The sequence below is a fragment of the Marmota marmota genome, unplaced genomic scaffold, assembly GCF_001458135.2.
Source record: "Marmota marmota marmota unplaced genomic scaffold, marMar, whole genome shotgun sequence".
Lineage (NCBI taxonomy): Eukaryota > Metazoa > Chordata > Mammalia > Rodentia > Sciuridae > Marmota > Marmota marmota.
Window position 1 is genome coordinate 4193916 of NW_026000021.1, and position 18026 is coordinate 4211941.

The 18026-nt window shown below is 32.6% G+C and overlaps 1 protein-coding gene across 2 annotated transcripts in view; it reads right to left on the reverse strand.

Moving 5' to 3' along the window:
* Positions 1–18026, reverse strand: part of Dpp10 (dipeptidyl peptidase like 10) — a 1278687-nt gene that overhangs the window by 275451 nt on the left and 985210 nt on the right. For both annotated transcript variants that reach the window (XM_015501723.2, XM_015501724.2), the window contains exon 5: positions 7407–7481. In XM_015501723.2, coding sequence (XP_015357209.1) covers positions 7407–7481 — 75 coding nt within the window. The remainder of the gene's footprint in view (positions 1–7406; positions 7482–18026) is intronic.

Sequence of the window (18026 nt, forward strand, 5' to 3'; positions counted from 1 at the left end):
TTTTGTACTCTCTTACAAACTTATCCATGGAAAAGAGATATGTGTAAGGAAGCTATCTTGGGTTGCAATGAATATATTTACTTTTATTTAATGACTCGTAACATAGTTGTTTATTAAAATCTCTGTGAAGACTTATAATGGAGAATTCTGCTAACTCTTATTTATTCTAATAATTCCCAACTCTATGTGGACTAACTACTTTCTCCATATTAAGTCTATTAAAATTTTGTGTAGATCACATGCAAAATTTTGCCATCCAATGAACTATAAGAAAATAGGTAATTTTATTTCCTTAGATATTTATCTGACAGTAATAAAAATAAATGTCAAAGATTTAATTCAATAAATACTTTCAGGGAGTTATTAACTTAAAGAAAAATCTACTAGCTTGATATATTTACATATGTAGATACTTGTTTTAAGAATGTAAGTCCCAAATCAACATTCATATTGTAAACATGTGCAAAAAAATAACTTTTACATTCCCTATATCCAAATATTATTTTTTTTAAATGCTGTTTCAATCATGTGGCTGAATTAGTGATAAATATATTTTAATAGATATCTCTTTGCCATTCCTTATCATCTTTATTTTTAAAAAGAAGTTAAATGGGTAGAAACTTTAGGAACAGTATCTATGTCAGGAAAAATCATGCATTTGATGGGCATGAGAAGGCAGAAAAATTGCAGGATGAACTGGAAGTCTCATATATTAGAATATGGTCACTTACCTAGACTGTACTTTTCCTAAATTTATCATTAATAAGATTACTTGAAATATTAATGTACCCAAGTGTATGAAGCTTAACAGCCTAGACAATCCCAGGACCAGACCATGCACTCCCACAGACTTCTTAAATATGTCTCTGTAATTGTAAAGCACTGAAGTATTAAGACAGAGAATTTAATTAGATAATTCACTAGAGAAGAGTTACTTTTTCAAGCAGTAGTGCATGCAGGATTCATTTTACAGTGATTACTTCTCAGATAAAATAGGTATTTATTATAAAAAGAATTTTGCCCACAGACCTACAGAGTACTAGGGACCTAAACTAAAATGAAAACATCCTTTCCTAGAGAGTTGACAATACTGTTCTGCAGAGCATTAAGTTTGGAGGTCAGAGGTCAACACAGCACATGCAGCCCAGGTAAAACTGATATGTTTCCTCTGCACACAAGAATTAAATGAATCTTTCAGCTACTACTTTTGCATTCAGAAAGAGCTCATTCTCATGCAGATTTATGTACTATTATGCATAAAGGGCAATTCTAATTATGCTGAAGCAATAGTAAATTTGATTAAAGTTTCTGCTGTAAACATAAGACATAATAAGGAAGAAGTTGACAGTGTAAAACAGTTATCTAGTCCACTTAACATGTATTTTAAATCCAGGCAATAAGAAAATCATAAATAAGAAGTAATTAAAAGAGATTTAAAAACTATTGTTTTTACTTTGTGTTGTTCTTTAAAAAATATTTTTTCTTACATTTCTCCATAAAATATATAGTATTTCTGTTAACTTTTCAAGGATGATTTAAAAATTTAACTATTAAATAAATTGAATCAACCATAATTCCAAATATAATAGGATGATATATGATGAGAAATAGATTTAATGCTTAAATTCAAACGATAGACATGATTCAGAATAACAGAAAAACCATTTAGTCTGATGTTGGGACTGTCAAACACTGAATGATAATTCTTTTAAAAAAAAACTTCTATTTTTATTTATTTGTTTAGTTTTTGGGTCTGTGTATTGAATCCAGGGGCATTACCACTGAACTATGTCTCCAGCTCTTTTTTTAAATTTTAGTTTTGAGATAGGATATCAGTAAGTTGCTGAGGCTGGAGGTATGCATCACCATGCCCAGCTATATGATGTTTCTTAACCACAGATATTCTTATTCCTGGATTTTATCATATCAACATTTAATCATATTTTGAAATATTTTATTCATTTTTACAAAACATTTTAAATTTTTGTCATTAAAAGGCAATAGTTTAGATAGTAATCTTTAAGAAACAATTTCAAAAGTCTAGATATTAAAATAAAATATATAATCACTAAGCTTAGAGCAGTATAATAAATGGCACCTGAGTGTTAAACATAATATGTATAATAAAAGTTTCTGCTATCTTCCAATTAATAAATTAGAATCTAGTTGATATGATTTCAAGTTAAAGGAAAATAATTATTTAAAAGTATAGATTAAATATATAAAGACATTAAGAACCTTTCTCAAAATAGTAGGGTAATCAAAAGACTGAGGACTTTGGAGATAGAAGAATGGGACTAAGTTCTTACTCTGAAATGGACTCCTAAGGATATTACATAACATCTCTACTTCTTCGTACTTTCTAAAATATGGTGCCAACCTCCAAGAATCAGGGACTTTAGGGTGTTTAAAGTGATAAAACACACTTCTTGTGTTAGTGGCACAATCTGAGTGTTCAACAAATTCTTGCTTCATCTTTTATAATAACAATTTGAAACATATGCCAAAGAAGAAGAAGGGTAATGAAAAGGAAAGGAGCAATGAGAGGACTAATCTAACAAAAAAGTGTACTATTCCTGTACGTATTTTATAGTGTGATCAACAGTAGGTGATACAAATTATGATATATGAAATGGCATGTTCTATTGTAGGGAGCATGGACAATCTCAATATTCAACTCTTGAAAAGTATGGATAAATTTTGCAAATATTTCATTGAACACATTTTAAATATATAAGGTGAGCCTTAAAATGTGTTATATCCTAATCTCTATAAAAGTAACAAAACAGGAATTATCATTTACTAAGCATTATCTTAGGCAGAGGCTATTATCCTAATTTCACACAATATACAAAAACCAACTCAAAATATATCAACAAATTAAACACAAGAAATAAAAATCTTAGAAGAAATCATAAGGATAAAACCTCATGACCTTAAATTTTGCACTGAATTTTTAGAGATGATACTAAAAGCATGTAGAACAGAGAAAAAAAGGAATTGATCAGATGCCTTCAAACTTCAAGAAATTTTTGCATAAAAAGACTTTTTATGTGAAAAGGAAGACTATCTTCCAAATGTGAGAAAATATTTGGAAATCATATATCTGATAAAATTACTAACCACAATATGAAAACATCTTAAAATCAACAACAAAAAGACCAAAACAAAAAAAAAAAATGAACAAAAGACTTGAATAGATATTACCCAAAAAAGAACTTTAAAAGCAAAGTGAAGAAGAACATGAACATATGCCAAGCATCATTGGCTACCAGAGAGGTACAATTCAAAAACTAAAGGAGACATTGATCCACACACCACTAGGATAGATATGTTAAGAAGAGTAGAAAATCACAACTTTGCTGAGGACAAACAGAAATTTGAATTCATAGATATTTCTGGTCAAATGCAAAATGGCACAACCGCTTTAGAATATATTTTGGTGTTTCCTCGAAAAATTAAATAGAATTATGTGACCCAGAAATTTCACTTCTCTTTAAACCCCCATATTTGAAAACAGATACACATAGAGCATGCTAAAGTACACACATTTTCATAGACTCACTATTCGTAATATGTGTGAAAAATCCAAACTTGCTCATTAGTGTATAAACAAATAAGGGTTCATACATAGAATTAGATATTATTTAATTACAAAAACTAATAAAATACTGACATATGCTACAAAATAGGTGAACTTGGGTATTAAGTAAAACAAGGCAGATTAAAGGCTACATGTGCTGATTTTATTTATATGAATTTTCCAAAATATATAAATTAATATATAGATATATCATATTACCAGCTATCCCTGTGGAATAGTAGAGAATGGGAATAATAGCAGGGTTCAGGATATTCTTTAAGCAGGATTGAGATGTTTTGGGAGCTTGGGGGTGTAGCTTGATGGTAGAGTACATGCTCGGCACTTATAACACAAATTACACAGTTTAATTCATTTTGTAGTATGTGAATTTTAGTGTATTAAAAATCATGATATATTTATTCAGAAGTGCATTTCTGGAAATGCATTCCATAGAAATATGAAATTAAAGGAAAAAGAGTTATTCTTAAAATATTTTAAAATCATGGACAATTTTGAAACAGCTAAAGTTGAGGCACTAACGTTCAACAACAGGAAAGTTACTGAAATCCAAACACTGAGTTTTTCTGTTTGGGTCCATGTGCCTTAGAAAAAAGATAAAGAATGAATCAGTACAAGCCACTTCACTAGCCTGCAGCTATTCTTCCCTTATGGAAAGAGCCTGGATAAGTTTCTAAATCCTTCTGATCCTGCACTTTCCAGCTTTTCTGGGCCTAGCTTTACTCCTTTCTGAAATCAGGATAATAGCCTCTGCCTAAGATAATTCTTAGTAAATGATAATTCCTGCTTCTTTATTTTTATACTCGGGAAGAAATAAAAATAATGCATCAAAATAATTGGTTTTAATGGATGTGTTTGGGTGACTGGATTTTGTATGACTGGTTTGAGCCTCGTTTTTAAAAAAAAAAAATATGTTTTAAGTTTCAGTTTAGGAGATTTTCTTCACTTATAGTTTCTGTAAATTAGAAGTTTTTATTTTGAGTTATTGTAGATTTACAAACAATTGTAAGAAATAAAACTGAGACATGCCATGTATCCTTGACCCAGCTTTCCTCAATAACAACAACTTGTACAACTAAACTGTAAGATTACAAATAGGATGGCGACATTTATATAGTCGAGATAAAGTGTATCTATCTCCACCTCACGCTGCTCCTTAATATAAAAAAGTCACTCCCACATCTCTTAAAACTATTGATCTGTTCTTCATGTGTACAATTTCCATTTCAAGAAGTGTTACATAAGTGGAATTTTATACTTCATCAGATTTGGGGAGTTTGTTTTTCAACTCAGTTTAATCCTAGAGATTCATCCAGGTCTTTGAGTTATATCAAAAGCTTCTTTGTGGGCTGGGGTTGTGGCTCAGTGGTAGAGCACTTGCCTAGAATAGGCAAGGCACTGGGTTTGATCCTCAGCACCACATAAAAATAAATAAATAAAATAAAGGTATTGTGTCCAACTACAATTAAAAAAATAAAAACCTTCTATTTTTTTAATCTCTGAGCTGAATGCTATTGTGTGACTCCACTGGTTTATTTAACCATCCCACCCATTGAAGAACATCTTGATTATTTTAAGTTTTGGCTATTGACAAAAATAATTTATGAATATTGGAGTACAGGTTTCAGTGTAAACATAGATTTCATTTTTTTTTGGATAAATGCCCTGGAGTGAATCTGCTGTGTTGGATGGTAGTTACATGTTTGTTGTTTAAAGAAACTTCAAAAAAAAAAATTCAGAACCTGGTATCACATTATGTATTCCCAGCAGCAATGTTGGAGCAATCCAGCCTCTCTGCATGCTTTCCATCATGCAGCGCTATTACTATATTTTTAAAATTTTAGCCATTATTATAGTTATGTAAGGATATTCTTTTGTGATTTTAACTTGCTTTCACTCAATGCTAATGACGCTGAAATATTTTCATGTGCTTATTTGCCATCTGTGTAGCCTCTCCAGTGAAATGTCTTTTTATGTCTGGGTCCACTTTCTGATTGCAGAGCTGTTTTGTTCTTGCTTTTAAGTGTTCAATTGTGAGAATGCTTTATATATGAACATTAGTCCTTTGTCAAATATGTGAAATGCAAATATTTTCTCCTAGAGGGTAGCTTTTATTTTCATCCTCACAGAGAGGTCTTTCACAGAGAAGTTGTTTTTCCTTTGATCAACTATGCTTTTGCTGTATGATTCAACTACTTCCTTAGCCTTACTTCCTTACCCAGTCTTTTTTCCTATGTTTCCTTTCCTAAGGATTTGATAGATTTACATTTACTTTTTAAAAATATTTAATTTTTAGTTTTAGGTGGACACAATATCTTTATTTCATTTTTATGTGGTGCTGAGGATTGAACCCAGTGCCTCATGCATGTTAGGCAAGCACTCTACCACTGAGCAATAACACCAGCTCCGATAGATTTACATTTAAAATTTCAATTCATGATTTATTTTGAGTTTGTGTAAGGTGCAAGGCTAAGGTCAACGTATTTTTGGTTTTGGTTTTTTCCCCCTATATATATTCAATTATTCCCGCATCCTTTTGTTGGCAAGACCATCTTTCATCTACTGAATTGCTTTTGCAACTTTGCCAAAAATCACTTAGACACATGTATGAGGATCTGTTTCTGAATTCCATATTGTTTTTCATTGATCTATGTTTCTATCTAGCAGCTAGATCTAGTCTTGATTATTACAACGAAATCTGATTTTTAAAGCTCACTCTCAGTTGAATATGGCAGTTATTTTAAATTTAAAAATTTCAGACAATGTTATTTTTTAAACTATTTAGTATATTTTAATAGCTTTATATCATATGATTTGCAATATCTGCAATTAAAGATAACATAGAACAGAAGTTACAAAAAAGGACATGATATATAATAGGTAAAAAGGCCTTTGATTACAATCCCTCATCTTTTTCAGCACAAATTAATTATTATAAATAAAAAATATAAACTCCTTTAAAATATATAGCAAATGTATATTCCAAAGGAATAAAACCATCAAATAGCAGGTCTTTCATGCTGTGAAATTTCATGTATTCAAAGGCTCTCAAAGCATTATATGAGGATGCCTGCCTTAAGTCCATAAATTTTTATTGTCCATCTTAAGCTCATAAAACTTTCTTGAATGATTTCCAATCATTTATTCTTTACAGAAACTAATCTGCTGAATTGTGTTTCCAACATTCACTTTGCTTTTTAACTGTGTGAATTATATCTACGTACAAAATACTCAACAACCATACATACTGCTCTAATTGTGCTCTAGAGCTGACATGGAATAATGAAACACTAATTGCAATTAGACCATTTTATTTGTTTAGAATTAATTTCTTGGCTTAGCTCACTTGCAGAATGTTCTACATCCACAAAGCTTACATGCAAATACAACCAAACAATTCAGTGACCACAATCTAAAACAATATTTCCACCAGTCTGTTTCCAATGTACACACTACAGCTCCGGACAGAATTAGTAAGAAAGTCCCTATCTATACAGATGTGAAAAACTCTATTATATACAGCAAGGCTTAACCCTAAAATTTCAAAAGCCCTCATTTGTTGGATTTGCCAAACTCTAACACATTCAATGCAGGTACCCGAAAGCTCAGTCCAGTTAATTGCTAGCCAGGTGTTTAAGAAAGGGCATTATCTACAACTATATCTTTTGCAAAGGGGCCATCAATATCCACCCGCAATTATTGGATATGCCAAATTTTGTCTAGGGGAGTAGATGGCTACACATAAATGTGAATGGTCACCTGAATGTATGGCAAAGAAAAATGTTGTCAAACACAATTCTTTTACCTGTTTGACATCATATGCCAGAAGGACGTATTTTAAATCTGGTGAAACTGAATGCCTTGATGCTTTGAAGGTTACCTGGAAAAAAACAAAAGGAACAATTATCATTAAAAATTGAATTACAGAGAAATTAACATGCATTTGGATATATATCAAAATTATCTCAACTCATAATACTATTAAAATGTGTATTATTAGTCTTATTATGTACATAAATGTGTATTAATTTATGTATGATTATATAGATGAATGCAAACCATTGATGAGAACATATTCATTTACAGAAAAGCATTTGTCAATATATCTTTCCATTTGCTATGCTTAAAGACTAGTCTAACATTTTTATAAGTAAGAAAACTTAGTAAAGATTCACTAAAATTACTTTTGTTCCAATCTTATTACTTTTAATCATATGATATACAAACATATAACCTAGGAAGAAATGATTTTTCTTTTTATTCTTTAAAGAGCTACATATAATGTTCTAAGAGTCATATAAGATCTTAGGTCTAAAGTTTGCCATTTTTTTAACTACTTTCTTCTATTTATAGATAGGTGTTTTTGTCTATGTCTAGAAGGTTCTGTAACTTTATATACAAGACAATGTAAGATCAAGAATACTGAGGAGTTGGACTGAAACATCTGATTGCTTAAAATTGTTTCACGTACAATTCTCTCTTATTGAAATAAAGCCAAACAAACACACACAAATACACACACCACCACCACTACCAACACACTCCATACAGCTCTCCATACAGCTTTTCTTGGAGCCCAGGAAGAGATGGAGAATATGCTTAGAACACGTGGTGGCAGGAAGAGAGAGTTGGGATTTTGGCAGTCTTTGTCTGTCACCACCATAATTATTCCCATTTTACAAATGAGAAATCTAACACTTAGATAAGTTAACAGGCTCAACACAGCAATCCACACACGCTTGAAAAAAAAATCTAGAATATCATTTTTTAAAAAAAGTACTGGATTTGTATCTAACAGCAGGGATGGTACTATCATTTTAATTAATTAGTAAATTTGATAAATCATTACTATACTATTTCATACCTTCATCTACTCAATCATTCAAGAACTAATTATTGATCATCTTTTAGAGACTAGACCAGGCTGGGTACTGGGGATGCCCCAGTGAATGAGAGAGAAATTATCTCAGTTTTCATGGAGTCCGAGACAGATATTGGGAAGTAATTACACGAACAATTTCTGAGTTACACCTTTAGATGCACGATTCAAGGAAGAAATCTGGAGCCAGAGTATATGAATCTGGGAGAATAGACAAGGCTCTCCTGAAGAAGTAACCTTTAAGCTAAAGGAGATGACCTTCAAGAGGAGTATGAACACACATCTGGCCCTTGAATGTTCCTCGTCTTCCTACCCAGACCTAAAGAGCTGTCACTCATAAATTTACTTTTTCACTCAGGAAAATGTATCATCTACCTACAGATACTTTTTAAACAAAACTCAGACAAAACTCAACTGTTTCTGTATCTTGTTGAAGACATTGGCTCTCTCTCTCTCTCTCTCTCTCTCTCTCTCTCTCTCTCTTTCTCTTCTCTTCTCTTCTCTTTTTTTCTTTCAATCCAATACCTTCTCTTAGCAAAAGTTTTGCAGCCACTTCCCTGCCTTCAGGCATGGCAAATAAATTGTCCCCATTGCTATCAGGATTTAATAAAGAAATTTCTGTTCTTCCTGTGCTGCTCCTGTGCAACAGACTGGGTTAGTTCCCCCTCATTCATAGCATCTATGTATTTATTTTTTATTCTCTTTAATGTGGTATATTGAAACCATTGAAATTGTTAAATAACCAAAATGATTTTATATTTCCATGTTGGATTAATCAAAAGAAAAAAAGATATATTTACATCTGTGTCATAATATCTGAGCCTGTACTTTTTTGTTCTAACTAGTTGACTATTTATATTTAAAGAAGATACACTAAAGACAGACACTCTTTAAAGAAAACTCCCAGGGTAAAACATTAAAACAGAAATATGTATCTGATTGTGTTTGATGTCAGACAACAACAACTACACACACTGTACCTGACTGGTTTTCAGCTTACAATTTAATAATAGAACATACCTGGTGACAGAAAGAACTTAAAATATATAGTGAAAAAGAAATACATTGAAGGTCTTGATTTTTTTAAACAGAGGCATTTGTGCAAGGTGTATCTAGAGAAGGCAAGCAAATTGAGTTGATAGATCAACGAAAGTCTACAAAATAGAATTGAAGAATTCTATTTACAAACAAAATACAAACAAAATTAATAACAAAATACAAACAAAAATTAAAAGTATATTTTAAATGAATGATACAGTTTGCATGTATTTGCAAACATATAGCTATAGATGTAAATATATAATATATCTCTATCCATCTATCTCTAACTATGTATAAATATATATTATATATAACATATTATATATAATACATATTATATCTTATAACTATATATAAACTATATATATATCTATAACTATATATAAATATATATTATGTAACTATATATTATATATATAAATATATATGTATATTTATATATATAATTCTGTACAGCCTATTTCAGGATAGTTTCCACAAGGCTGCTGTCTATAAAAAACAGAAAGGGGTAAAGTCAGGGTTTCTGGTTTTGTTTTTTTGTTCTGATTTGTTTCTAACTTAGGGACTCCAAAATGCAATAGGTAGGATAAGAAACTCAGACTAATATTTACACAACTTGTTAGTATAATAAAAAGTGTCTTTCGTCCTTGTCCCTGCTTCCTGGCATAAAATCTAAAAACACTTGGAATATCCTGATTTATAAAAAAGTCTTCATTATTCAGAGCAAAGTTTTTTCAACCATACATGAGGTTATGATAACAAGACCTGGGAGAACTCTTCACAATTGGTGGAACTACCTTATATCTTCAGGATGAGGCTGGTCACCAGGTCACATCAACCTTGTGCTTATGGTGGGAGAACTTTCAAACCCTCCCCATGTCCTTGTAGCCAGTGATTTAAAGACCAGTTATGCCTAATAATGACAACTTGATTTAAAACAAACAAACAAACTATATGCTGAGATTTGATGGAGCTTCCTGGAGGATAAACATATCAATTTACTGGGAGGGTAATATAGATTACAATGAGGTACATCCTGGCTCAGGATCCCTCTGGACATTATCCTGTGTACCTCTTCAAATGGTTATTCACTTGCATCCTTTATAATAAAACTAGTGATCATAATTACAGTTCTTTCCTGAACCCTGTGAACCACTATGAGGAATTATCCAACCATAAGAGTTGTAGTGGGAGTTCCCCAATTTAGAGTCAATTGAGACAGAGGGTGAGTAACCTCAGGGTCTAGAATCTGCAGCTGGCTTCTGAAGTTGGTGTGTTTTGTGGGACTAAGCCTTTTAGTCTGTGGACTCAGGTAGTTAGGGTCAGAATTATATTAGATTTCAGGACATCCATTTGGTGTTCGCAAAGAACAAAATTACTACAATTTAATTTAAAATATTAATTGGCTTTATTGTCAGTTCTAGGATTGTGTAATACTTCACACTGTATTCCATAATGTAGAATAAGATTTCCATATGGTGAGCAGGAGAGGTTGCTTTCCTAAAATAGAGAATGAATTTTAAAATGCAGAAACAAATATCAACAACAAAAAATAAATCCTATTTGGTCATTTCAAAGTTATTTTCCTTATTGAGCAGGAATAAAGAGAAAGAACAATAGAAAAATAAGTGATTAGATAACATTAGTTTATTTTATGTTGCCTTTTTGTGTGTAAGGACAAAGACAGAAATTCATTATTGTGCCAATTGACCTGGCTTGTTTGACAGATTTGGCTCTCTCTCTCAATTTTCCTGGTTACTTGGAAGTTTGGCAAGAATGACACCATTTTGATTTGTTAGTCTGTTTTGCTGGAGTCAAGTACAGGAGGCTTGTCCAAAACAACACCCTTCTATAATTGTTATTTAATATTATCAGGGAATTGCTGTTAGAATGACATAGTTTATAATCCCTGAACCAGCTATGCAAAGAAAACCCAGTGGTCAGGGACACATCACAGAATAAAAATGCTAAGTCAGAAGTTTTGCCTACCTATACAATTTGTACAATCTCTACCTGAGTCATTTTAGAATAAGTCTAATTGATCACAGGGAATAATTAATCACAAAAATTATTTTGCATCTTTAAAAATATCCATTTCAACAAAAAGAAGAATACAAGAACATTAGCAGCTACCACATAGTAGATGTTTATCACGTGATCTGCAACTTGCTAAGAACTGGGTTTGGGGTAATAGGGTGAGATAGGTATCCTAATTTCCTTCTCTATCACTCTCTCTCTCTTTCAACCCCTCCATCCCTCTCATTAACTGCTTATATATTTAAATTTTATGACATTTGCCAGTAAATGACTGGATCTGGAGACTATCATGCTAAGTGAAATAAAACATTCCCCCCCAACACCAAAGGTTGAAGGTTTTCACTGATATGTGGAGGCTAACCCACAATAAGAGGGGAAAGGGGAAGAATAGATATTCAGTAGATTAGACAAAGGGGAATTAAGGGAACACAGAGGGGAACGTAAAAGGAAACACAGTGGAATGAATCTTACATAACTTTTCTATATACATATATTAATACACCACAGTGAATCTCACCATCGGGTACATCTACAAGAATGGGATCTTAATTAGAATAAGATATATTACATGCTTGTATAATCATATCAAAATGTATTCTAGTGTCATGTATAACTAAAAAGAATTAATAAAAAATAGATGAAAATTAGTCTATAAGGAATGCCGGTTAAGATTGAAGATACAAGTCCATCTCTCCTGACATTACAATAGCAGGAGGAGTATTGTTCTTTAAGAGTTGACTAAGGGGACAGTATCATTTAAAAATCTCTAAGTACAATTTTATTACTTCTGTTCTATGGATATTGAAAAATCCAATGTCATACTTGTTGATTTTTTCTCAAGGTCACAGAAAAGCAAATATAACAAGATATAACAAGAGACTATAGGAAGACTTCCTTTTATAAGCTTTGCATTATCTCAACAGCATTTTCTTTCTTTCTTTTCTTTCTTTTTTTCTTTTCTTTTTTTTTTTGTAAAGCACTTTCTTCTCTGAAGTCTGAATTATTTAAAGGATATTTCACCTCCCTTGTCCCCATCCACCCTCATGTGATGTTCTTCACACAAATTAACTTCACGCTTTCACAGGTGCGTCTGTGCCTCTGGTAACAACATTTTAGTATCTTTTACAGATATTACAATTATCCAGTCTGGCACTTTATTAATTATCACTATACTCCCTCCAGCTTATGCAGCACACAAACTGGGAAGCATTCCAAATGTCTTTTCAGGGACCCAAGCTGCTGAAACTTCTCTGAATTTGGAGAACTATGTTCAGGTCACTCACTGGTGCTGAAAAGAGACTTCACTGGTAATGCTCTAAGGGACACACACTAGCAGCCTAGTCAAGGGGCATCAGAAATCTCAGGAAAATACCTTTTAATATAAACCATTAATGCTATCATCTCTTGCATCTGGGAGACTAATTCTTTCCAGCAGCTGCAAAAGACCTCTTGGTCAATGTTGGCCCTATTGCAGACCTTAATATAATTCTGGTTCAGTTTTAACTTGATATGGTTTCAAATTAGTGATTGGGGAAGTTTGTTATTGCCAATAATACTATTGCATCACCAACCTATTTTAACAGCTTGATTAGCATTGACTTAGAAGGATGTAGAAATAGTTTCTATGTGTGTTCACTGTCATTATTTACCAACAATGCCTACCATGCATATTTGAGATCAGAGGGAATTAAAAGGCATGGACCCTGTCAGCTTGGATCACCCATTTTAAGCCAGGTGAGGCAGGATAAACAATGGGGGAAAAATAAAGAACTACGAAAGCCATTTGCTAGACTAAAAGAATGAAAGATATTTGATCAAGTTGAAAAACATTCTCATGCTTTTAGATAACTTGGGAGCATTTTCTGGTGTCTCGTTTTTGTGTAGCATGGAATTCTACCAAAAATCACTTATTGAACGTTCACTACACAACAAACTTATAAACACCACGGTAGCCACTCAAGATGCTATAAAATTGGGAAACAAAATCCACTGGATATTTTCCATCACATATTAAGCAGACTAAGATAAACACCATGGATCTCTGTAGTCCAACATAGAGTAGAAATTCAAAATCTAATGGTCAAATGGGAATGGGCCTTCAGAGTAAGAATAAAGTGCTCAGAGTAAAGAACTGAGGACAGAGGGGAAAGGAAATAAATGTGATGAGGTTTTAAGAACAGACTCCAGACCTTTCATACATTCAGTGGCAATGTAAGTGAAAACCTCATGATTCATTATTTTTCCAGTCAAATTAAACTATAGATTACATTATAAAAATAATCTTCAGAAAACATAAATAGTTTAAAATTTTACCTGGGAAAGTGGGAGATGATGTCATGGATCAGAATTTATATTAATTATTTTAAATACTATTATCAACATGAATATAGCAGAACTGATGGCTGGTTCCAAAGATGGTGAAATATAAAGCCAATGAAGCAGCAAAATCGGATGTCAATTTAGAACTACTCCATTGGGAACTGAGTGAAAAATGAACTGGGTCTGGTGGTATCCTGAGGTCCTGATATCAGGGAGGAGACTGTCCTGACAAGTAAGGCAAGCAGTTTGGGAAGTTAAGAAAGAGAGTGGATCACAAAGAGGAGAGGACACATTAAAGGGAGACCAATGGGATAGAATAGAGGATGCAGGAATAAACTCACACATGTACCTTCTGATTTTGACAAAGATGTCAAAAAGAAGTTAGAGACAGCCTCTTCAAAAAAATGTTGCTAGAAAAACCGGACATCCATCTGTGAGGAATTGAAACTCCCTCTCTCAGACTGTACCAAAATCACCTTGAAATGGATCAAAGACCTTAACATAAGAAATGAAATGATGAAACTACTAGAGGCAAACATAGGGGAAACACTTCAAGATATTGGTACAAGCAACAATATCTTTTTAAAATATTTTTTTTTTAGTTGCAGATGGACACAGCACCTTTATTTTATTTATTTATTCTTATGTGGTGCTCAGGATCAAATGCAGCACGTCACACATGCTAGTTGAGTGCTCTACTGCTGAGCATAACCCCAACTATTTCTTGAATAGAAGTCTGATAGCTTAGGAAATAATAGCAAGAATTGACAAGTGGTATAACATCAAATTAAAAAGCCTCTATTCTTTCTCCAGCAAAAGAAATAATTCAGAGTTAAGGGACAGATTATTGTATGGGTGAAAATCTTTGTCATCTATTCTTGTGAAGAAGACTAATATCCAGAATATATAAATAACTGAAAAATTTTAGCAACAACAAAAAAAGCAAATCATCCATTCATTAAGCAGGCAAATAAGCTGAATAGGCATTTCTTGAAAGAAGGACAAAAGACCAAAAAACACATGAAGAGCATTGAATATCTTTAGCCACCAAGGAAATGCAAATGAAAACTACTTTGAGATTGTATCTCACTCTAATCAGTATGGCTATTATAAAAAAAAAAATCAAAAACCAAAAATCAAGGAAATAAAAATAATGAATGCTTGTGAAGTTCCAAGGGGAAAAGGAAAACTTATATGCAGTTTGTGGGAATATACATTAGTACAACCACTATGGAAAAAAGTATGAAGGGCCCTCAAATACACTAAAAATAGAACCCACCATATAATCCAGCAATACCACTCCTGAGTATGTATAAGGGATCAATGCCAGATTATCAACAAGATTCCTGCATACCCATGATTATCAGGGCACCATTTAGAAGAACCAATTATGGAATCAGCCTAATCCCATCAATGGAGAAATCATATGTATATATACACAATGGAGTATTTTTCAATAAAGAAGAATGAGATCACAACACTATCTGCAAAAAAAAAAATGGAGGGAATTGGAGAGCATAATATTGAGCAGAATAAGATTTTTTTTTGATAAATATTACATGCTTTCTCTTGTTTGGAATTTTTTTTTGTAAAAAACCAATAAAAATAAAAGAGAAAAGGGCAGCACTTCTTAACCCAGGTGCCCATGAGCTCTACCAGGGTGAACTGGCAACGCTGTGGTTATTGTTAATGTTGTTTGCTATCACTTTTATCCCCTTATGACGATGCATGTGTTATTTCTCCTGTATGCTGGTTTGCCTCACTCCTTCACCCCTCCCCTAGCCTTATTCAAATTGTATTTCTCTCACATATCATTCTAATTCTCCTCCTTTAAGTCCTCCTTGTGCTTCTTAGCTCAGTGATTCATCTGACCTCACATGTATATAATTATATGTGCAGTTTATCTAACGATTGATCACTGTTTCGTGATGGCTCTTCTAGGTTGTTTGGAACTGCAATTTACATCTTTTATTGCCACAGTAATGTCCCTATTAAGAGGCTTCCTTGCAATGATTCACTTTTGTCAGAAACATAACTAGAGGTAGAAATAGGATAATGATGGTGTTCCAAGATGTCAGATATTAAAGACCATGGCAAGAAATCATTAAACACAAACTTAAATGTCAGAAGTGCCAGAAAATATAAAATATGCATTTCTATGACTTGAGGCTGTGAACAAAGTGAGCTAGCCGAGAATAAGGAATGGGACTAAAATAACACCATTGGTAAGAAGGACTTAGTTGCCCTAAAACTGAAAACATGGAAGAAGCAGAGGAACCATGGTATTGTTCCAGAATTTTGGAACAAGCTAGGGATAAAATATAGGTCTAGATATCTTTATTCATATGTAAGAAAAAGCATGGTCTAGGGCTTCAGTAGAATTATCCTCTAGCCCTGAAAGAATAGAAGCATGTATTTGTAACATAGAATGATGAAAACAAGGATGTAAGTCTTCATGGATCCTGTGGCCTTTTCCTTCTGCTCCCTCAACCTCCATCCCACCAGACTCCTTCAAAGCACACACATGCACACACTCACTTTAAATGATCTGGGATGGAATTTCTTTCACTACCCAATTTCATAACTACTTTTTAAATAATTAACAAGAATGTTTAGAAATGTGATTCTAGAAAAGTTAAATCTTAATTTTTCAAATAAGTAATTAAGTACATATTATGAGGACGTTTTTCACAATCGTCAACAACAATCTCATTTCCTGACTCAAACATAAGGAAGGGATGGTTTCAGAAAGCCAGTCAATTTTAAGCAAGTGAGAAGAAGAACAAATGGTACTAGGCAGTTAAGACATAAAAATGAAAGTGAGTGAAAGTTGGAAAATGAAATAATCAAATTGCAATCTATGATGATGCCAAACATGGGCTTTTCGCTGCCTGGCTTCAAGTTACAGGAAAGTAGCACAGAGATATATATATTTTTTTCCATTTTGTTTGTTTTGTTTTATTTTAATTTTACAGCTCTCAACAAAGCCATGATTTGTTTTCTACAGGTGTGAATGTGTTTATGTGCAGGAAATTTTAAAATCAACTCTTATATTGTGTATGTTTTTATTCTCTTTTCTTTGCTACCCAATTTCTTAGGATAATGCTAAAATTATATTTCTCTGTAATATCCACAGCATCAATGTTATGTACACATAATAGATCTCTCTCTGTTTCTTTCTCTCTCTCTCTCTCTCTCTCTCAGCACTATGTATTTTATTGATACTGGAATATTTTATAAAACAACCAATGCAAGAAAATGCCATGGTACAACTCAGTATTTTAAGATTATTGAATTAGGACCTGTCATGTGGAGTGCCTCTTACAGATCACATTGCTCAGTAAATGTGAGCAATCAAAATAATACTCTATTGATTTAGATCATATGTCATACACTCACTAAAACATTTCAAGCAATTTTTATTTTAATACATAGAGAAATTAATGTTTGCTGAATTCTGTTAACAGTTTTGAAAAAAAATAAAAAGAGCAGACACGGTGACTTTGAAGAGAAATATGGTAATATTTCTCCACCTGAAATATCAATAAATTAGAAAAGCTGTGACTGAAAAAATGTTATAACTTGCATATTTATGCAGATTATTTATTTGAAGTTCAGTTTGTGTTGGTCTAAATAATCTTCAAATTTTCTTAATATTTAACATATTTCAAATATATTTTTCTCTTAAATGGTGCTGCTATATCTAAGTATAGTTATATTTACAAAGAAAATGAAAGTTATAGAAGTCTTAAAAACCAATACAATAGCCTGGCCAGGCATGATGGTGCACACCTGTAATCCTAGCAAGTTGGGCATCTGAGGCAGGAGAACTGTAAGTTCCAAGCCAGTCCGGGCAAATTAGTAAGACCTATCTCAAAATAAAAAGGGCTGAGGATGTAGCTCAATGATGAAGTTCCCTGTTGTTTGTCCCAAGTCCCCCTGGAAACACCATCAACAACAACCAAAAAAAAAAAAAAAAAAAAACCCAAGACTATACAATATATAAATCAATTTTTTCACTATGATCTTATGCAATGTGCCTGACATGATGTTTATAAAATAAGATGATAGGCTACAGTGGTCCAACAGTAAATTATCTCTACTCATTCTAGTTATAATATCCTATCAAGCAGATTTTATAGAGTATGA